The sequence below is a fragment of the Echinococcus granulosus genome, assembly GCF_000524195.1.
Source record: "Echinococcus granulosus chromosome Unknown EG_S00079, whole genome shotgun sequence".
Taxonomy (NCBI): Eukaryota; Metazoa; Platyhelminthes; class Cestoda; order Cyclophyllidea; family Taeniidae; genus Echinococcus; species Echinococcus granulosus.
Window position 1 is genome coordinate 185302 of NW_020170459.1, and position 6831 is coordinate 192132.

General features: G+C 43.7%; 2 protein-coding genes across 2 annotated transcripts; both read right to left on the reverse strand. All coding sequences in view use genetic code 11, as the record gives it.

The window, feature by feature from the left end:
• Positions 1–69: 69 nt before the first annotated feature.
• Positions 70–719, reverse strand: EGR_07511 (hypothetical protein; the record flags this gene model as incomplete). The annotated part of the gene is made up of 2 exons (XM_024496760.1): positions 70–179; positions 314–719. The coding sequence occupies 2 exons, from the start codon at positions 717–719 to the stop codon at positions 70–72; spliced, it is 516 nt and encodes a 171-aa protein (XP_024348831.1).
• A 3306-nt stretch (positions 720–4025) lies between these two features.
• Positions 4026–6521, reverse strand: EGR_07512 (Cysteine-rich hydrophobic domain-containing protein; the record flags this gene model as incomplete). Its single annotated transcript, XM_024496761.1, has 5 exons — positions 4026–4076; positions 4430–4760; positions 4790–4871; positions 4919–4968; positions 6409–6521. 5 exons carry the CDS (start codon positions 6519–6521, stop codon positions 4026–4028), a joined length of 627 nt encoding a protein of 208 aa, XP_024348832.1.
• Between the last annotated feature and the right edge of the window lie 310 nt (positions 6522–6831).

Genomic DNA, 6831 nt, shown 5'->3' on the forward strand with positions numbered 1-6831 from the left:
AAAACCCTCATATAAGATTGGGAGCCATTTGGGAGTAAACAGGAAAGGGAAAAGGAGGGTTCACCTGGTCTAGGAGTATAGCGCGGGGAAGCACGGTACGAGAATGCTGCATTTGACCAGTTTCGCGGTTTCCGGGAAGTCGGGAGCCCCCGGAGTTCCTGCCGCTTCTTGGTTGCGAGCTTGACCAGTTGGTCGAGCGAGTTAGTCTTTGCTTCGCAGAGCTTCTCAGCCAAGATGGAAGGTCGGATTCCGTGTTTAAATTGAACTGCAACCCAATTGGCGATCTTGTTTAGGGGGCAGCCGCGGAACGCACGTTCCGCCAGGAGTTGGAGGTTCCTGGCGTACTCTTCGTCGGCCTCATCAGCTTTTTGAAAACGCTGAAAGAAGTCCCTAGCCAGGGTTCCCTCCTCACGATCGATGACTAGTTGAGCCAATGTATCGCAGCATTGGTCAACGTCCCTGTCGTGGGTAATGCCAGCTCCGACTGCGGCCACGAATAAATCATGCGGGAGGGCACGAAGGATAAGAGGTATTCTTTGACAATGGGGATAGAGAGGAAGGTTAAATTTGGCAGTTAGGGGCCACTCTTCGAAATTCATATCTTCCTTGAAAGGGGGTAGGTCAGCGGGGGCTGCCACCAGTGTGGAGCGAGACTCCTCGGTCTCCGCTTCCCGATTCCTAGCGTTGCCAGACGAGCCCGGTTGGTCTGCTTTGGACATCTTTATTAAAGACGACAAGATGTATAGGGAAAATACAATATTCAAGAAGGAGGGGAGCCGCAGTCACTAGGTAAGGGAGAGGGCGATCCAGTTACAAGGTTCGAATTTCCTGCTTGCCTCCTCCCTGAAAGGCAAATTCAAACAACATAAGTATTACAGTACGTCTTACTCTACAAATAGTAGGTTAACTGTAATTAAAACTCAGCTCTTTTCTCGAAATGTCCCTTTCAAAAGCGTTTGTAGTTTGACCTAGGCAGGTTTTTCACTTCCATTTTCCAACTAGGTGGGATCACATTGCTTAATGTTCCAGCTGTTCATGACCATCTTTACTGCAAATCTGCAATATTCGTTTCCTTTTTAATTTGCATTTGCATTCCAAGACTTTCAGGAAGGCGTAATGAGCTATGTCGGCATAGAATGTATCCGAGGAACCCTGAGAATGAGCTGAAAGTACAGGGACACAAAAGTTTGAGCTGCCAACTATTCAAACTATTATCACCTCATTGCACTAACAGAGGGAAATCTAATTGACTGGATTAAGACCAAATGTGCTAAAGGCGTGCTAAATAATCCAAAAACATGCTCCGCTGAGCTAAACCTCTCGACCGGGATACCAGCAACCTCATGTGTGTGCAGAACAGACCAACTAAGTGCGGCAGTTCTAATCAAGGTAATATTGTCACCTGATTGTGTTCTTCGTATTCTTTATTTTATGCTGTAACTAAAACCAGTCCATCTTTTCGTTTGAAGAAGTGGCTGACATAGTTCCTACTTAACCCTCTCAAATATGATGGTCCACGACTGACTTTAATAGCCATGCATCAATAAGACATTTATTCCGGTAATAAATTTAACTGTGTGAGGTCTTAGCAGTTGCAAGTCCTGATCACTATGGCCGAGCCATGGTGTTCGAGTCATGATATTTCTGTTAACAGGGCACTTATGCAGCTTCCCGAGACTTTTCTGAAGGCGAAAGAAGACATAATGTTAGGATGAAATATGTATTGCCGACATGCGGAAGGTCCTGCTGCTACCGGGATGGCTAGGAGGCCAGCCTACTCGGTGGACCTTAGTAGCCCCTTTACCAAGGCTAAAAGCTAAACAAATATTTGGCATAGTACTTAGCTCTCTCTCCACTTTTGAGCATCGTCGTTGGAGCTACTCTTGATTAACCTCCTGCGTCAGCCATCAAAACGCAGTCGGTATTGTAAGGAAACACTCACGAACCAACCATCTAGTCATCGAATTTCCAAGCAGCGTCACTGATTCCTCATGACAACTCCACTGGAGTTTCTTCCTGAATGGGAACTGTATTCGGGGACGGGGAAATGTGCTGGCTATTAAGGATGTCCATAGCTAGTCGTCGAAACGCTAGCCCAAAAGTAGTCATATAACAAAGGACGGGGTTCTAACATAGCATTGACTTGAATGCAGAATGCCCCAATACCGTTCACGAGGAGGATGAGGCGACGCTTCTAGCTGAGTTGACGAAGCGAGTCACTGACTTTGGAATTTAATATCACCTCAACTTGGAAGTAAATTAATTGTTGAACTTCGTTACTGATTCCTGTGAGAGATTTTTACGGCATCGACTATGCTGCGATGGCCAGCGCGTGATTCCTCCATGGGCGGGTGCTGAGAACGACGCCCGAAAATTAGAGAGGAGGGCGTTATGGCGAAATGGCACCTATTCTTCAGACTCCATGAGTTCCAGACGCCGCTTTTTTTTTTCACATCCTTCCTGTTAGCACCTCATCACCCCTTTTGAGTGCCCTCATGGGGGGTTCGAGCGCTGCGTTTGGCTGGTTAAGTTTGTCCAAACTAATAGCCCAATGTTAATTCCACCTCCTTTCGGAGAGGGAGGAGGGGGAGTGCACACATTGGTAAAATCACTACCTGTGATGCGTTTACTGTCACTCGATGCATTTCTTCGTCTGACTGATTGACAGTCTACTTGCGTGCACAGGGCGGTGCGATGAATAACTCGTTTTATTTTACCTTCGTAAAATATGTTACAAACTGCGTGATTTTGTGAGTAACGGTACCGCTGTGCATTGAAAAGGCGCTGCAGAGGTGGGAGGCTAAAGCCTCCAAGTATCCTTGCACTCCTACGCTTTGATAACCTCAATCTGACGAAGCATTTGAGGAGACCGCGAGAGGAGACAGTCATCGGCAAGCACGTGTACCGCCACTATGCAAGACAGGTGCAGCTGGATAATGCTTAAGCACAAAGCATGAAGCCCAAATCTAGACATATTTTGAAGCTTGACATCCCTCAAGCATTCCTTCTTCACTTGTATTATTGCTTACACAACTCAGTTTTTTGATAGAAGTTGCAACCGTTAGATTTACCTTTGTAGAGCCGTTCTTATCATATTCAACCATAAAAACAACGAAATTCCCGGTTTGATACGAGCGCCAGTCCCATTATGAAATGAAAGCATCGCATGCGGGACAAGCAGTAAGCCCTGGCGTGGCTTCCCTCACAAGATAAAAACCAGTTGGCGGGGGCTGAACAGATGGACCCTGTTGTTGGAATGAATTGTGAGGCACCGAACCTTTTTGCATTAAGACAAGAGTATAAACTGGTATGTAACTGATATGAAACGAATACAGGTTTCCCAGGACATATATGGCACTTTATCCCTCCATAAATTTTATCACCCCATAAAGTACACTATAAGTGCTTGTAACTCAATGTCACCACCGCTGGCATCCAAAAACAGTGGTGTGCGTGCATACGCTTCTTTGCATGTCCGGTGTGGGAGGCCATCGCAACCAATTAACTACTGCATCCGAGGTTATTTCAGCAATTTTTAAATAAAACAGTCACCAAGACAATACGAGTATCTGAAAGCACAAACCAGAAGGCAAGTTTCTGATTTAAGCTTCTGCCTGAATTTTGTCGGTGGGTGCAAATTTGTGCAAAACTCAACAAGGCGGCACATGAAAAACTCAAGCACAAGTGGTTCCTTTCTCTCCTTCTGAAAAATGAAGGACATCATGGCTGTTGCATCATGGACCCCAGGACAGCAGGTGTTCACACAGGAAGAAGTTTAAATGAATAGAGAAGAGATAAAACGAGCGTGTAGTACCGGCGTGGGTAAGTGGATAGGTGGTCATAATGTAGCATTAATAACAATAGCAACAACATTCAGAGAAGGAAAGAGGAAAGGGCGAAACGAGGAGAGAAGGCAGCGAAAGACAGGAGGGGAGATGAGGATGGAGGAATGAGGGGATAATGCTAACTTTGTACAAGGCTGCCGAGACAGTAATAGGGGTAAGAGGGTGCGAAGAATATACCCCTTAATCCGGCTGGTAAACGGAACACTTTGGGATGAAGTCGAGCCGGAGTACCTGTTTAAGGAGTAGAAAAGTATTACAGTGGTTAGTTCATTCATCAACTGTGTAGCGTACAACCAATACATTTCGTGGCACTTGGTGTGTACTCAAAGGTCGGCGAAAAGCAAGAAGGTGTAGCGACCTAGGAGAGTAGTTCTAGTCCAAATGAAAAAAGCAAACATTTTAAAATTAACACAAAGTAAAACATTAAAACCATTGGCCATTTGCGGCAATAAAGCCCCGTAATGTTAAACTACGAGAAAACTGGAGTTGGTGCAGTCTATTTAATTGAAGGGACCTGAGCAAATACCATTTAATAAAATTTATTAGGTTTGAGTGAGAAAATTCCAGTGAGAAACGAAACTCACATATTCCATCAAAACGACCGGTTCTGAGGACCTTTGCTTAGCTAGGCTCCAATTAAGTCCAAGCTGGCAATAAAGACGGGCATTTTCGAGTTCAAGTGTCTTTTCGATGCTTCTTTTTACCTTACGATTCACACAAATTGCCGGCCACATGGAGCATCCAAGGGTGCAGAAACAGCAAATGAAACCACACAAAAGCCATTTTAGATTAATAGACATGGAGCGCCTAAGTTGGCTGTTGACTTTTGAAATGGTTTCCTGGAATTCTTCTGGGGCTACCTTTCCGTGTAACTCGGGTGGAAAATCATTGCTAAATGCATTGTTCATACCAAAGCTAGAAGAATAAGACAAAATGCCTCCTACATTGTTATGTCACCACTACCACGGATAATAATAGGGTCTGCTTTGGTAATTGGAACATATACTTCAGGGATTTCATATATCACTACATCAAGATCAACCATCAGGAGGAAAAACTACTTATGTACACACCGACAACCGCCAGAACGCACAACCCGGACAATCCGGAAATCGCACCGAGTCTACGACAGAGCAAAACAAGTTAGAATAACAAATAGATATTACTGGAACAAAATGTAACGTAATTTCAAAGTTCGAGGTTCTTGGCTTTTGCTTAAAGTTATGGGACCGTGGGGTGAAGAATATGTCAGTCTGTTAAAATGAGTGACAATATAAATTGAGTACCACTTTGCATTTTAAACAAATTGTTTTTTTACTGATAACGCACTCAAGCATTGTGTTTTAGTGTTCTGGAACCTTTTGAAGTCGGAAGAGGGTATAATACTGGGCCACAATATATATCTGTCGTCATACAGTAGGGTTTGGGGCTAATGGCATGGCCCAGAGCATCTAAGTGGTCCCGTTATCAAAGCACAGCGTTAAGTAAACAACCAACTCATTACAATTTAATGCGACGACCTCTGTGGCAAATCAACGAACGTGTTGAATGAAGTACTACCAGTTAGCTGTTTAGTAGTACAATCCTCCGTAGTCTATACTATTAAGTATTTTGTAAAAAGGAAAAAATAAGCGTATTTACTAGATTAAGGAAATGCAAAACAATGAGGAAGCTCTAAAACCGCAAACTGATTTGAGCTACAAAACATATGGATTTTATTTTGGGGAGGCTTTAATCACAAGCGGAAGTGCGTACCCCGCCTCCGGATGTAAACAGTTCCTACACCGACCACGTACACAGGGTGCATTTAAAGGAATGGGGCGTGTGCGCACAGAAGGGGTTGCTATTAATGATTGAAAATTTCGTAACATACTAGGAAATTTACAGACTTCTCGGAGAATTCTGCTGAGATGAGTTTTTGATGGCTGGAAGATTTAGAAGCGACTATTAACAATTTTATAGTTTATTTTATTTTAGCCTTCGAGATTTCCTTGAAGAAGAAAGAAGACATAATACCTGAGTATAATATGTACTGTTAATAAGCGGAAGGGCTGGGTACTACTGGCATGGCCCGGCGGCCATCCCACCCGGTGGAGGTACAATGGCGGAATCACGAAGTGGTCCGTAACTGGAACAGAAGTTAAATGAACATTCAACGTTCAGCATTACTAGTAGTTTACTAATGTTCATTGGATTTGAACAGAAAACATCATCACCAACAGTTTTACTTTATTTGCGGAGCATTCCAGGATTAAGAGGAAACGTGACTACTGCTGCCTTCTTTACCCCAGTGAATACGAACTTGAATAGCACTAAGTTCATAAGAAGAAGAAACAATCAGCTTAGCAACAGGACCTGTGGTACATCGTGAAATGCAGTAATGCGTCCCGAAAATTGGCCTCGCCATTACTCTCTCCTATATTTAAGAGAGGAGAACCGTTGAAAAGCCCTCTATTTATTTGCAGACAATGAAAGCAGTAGTTCATAAATCATCTTTGATGCTTGAGTGTGTTGACTTTTGCCTCGATTGGCCGCTGTTCTAAACAGACCCCCCGATCCCTACCTCGCGCCACCTATGCCTGTTAGACCGCCCAGGCCTTCTGTACTTTCCTGGGAAGTGGTTTTTATACCTGTCTCCGTCGCCCTGCCCACACTAATTTGGATAACGTACCTCATTTTTTATTAATTTTATGTTTGCTTTGATCTCTGGCTGTAATCTATTACACCCTGCGGAAGTGTTCACAGTCTTCTACTTTAGCAATTCACTCCTCATAACCTCAGTGGATTAATTTCACCATCAAAAGGCATCAATGACAATTCATAAACATATCCAGAGAAAATTTAAGCAAATAGACAAGCCTGGAAAACTACACATATCTTAACCATTGAGTTGTAAGTGATTTGAAATTCGGGCCTACTTTTGTTCTTGGTTAAATCAAAGCACCGATTTGTACAGAATGGGTTTCAAGGGTACCAAAATGTGCCA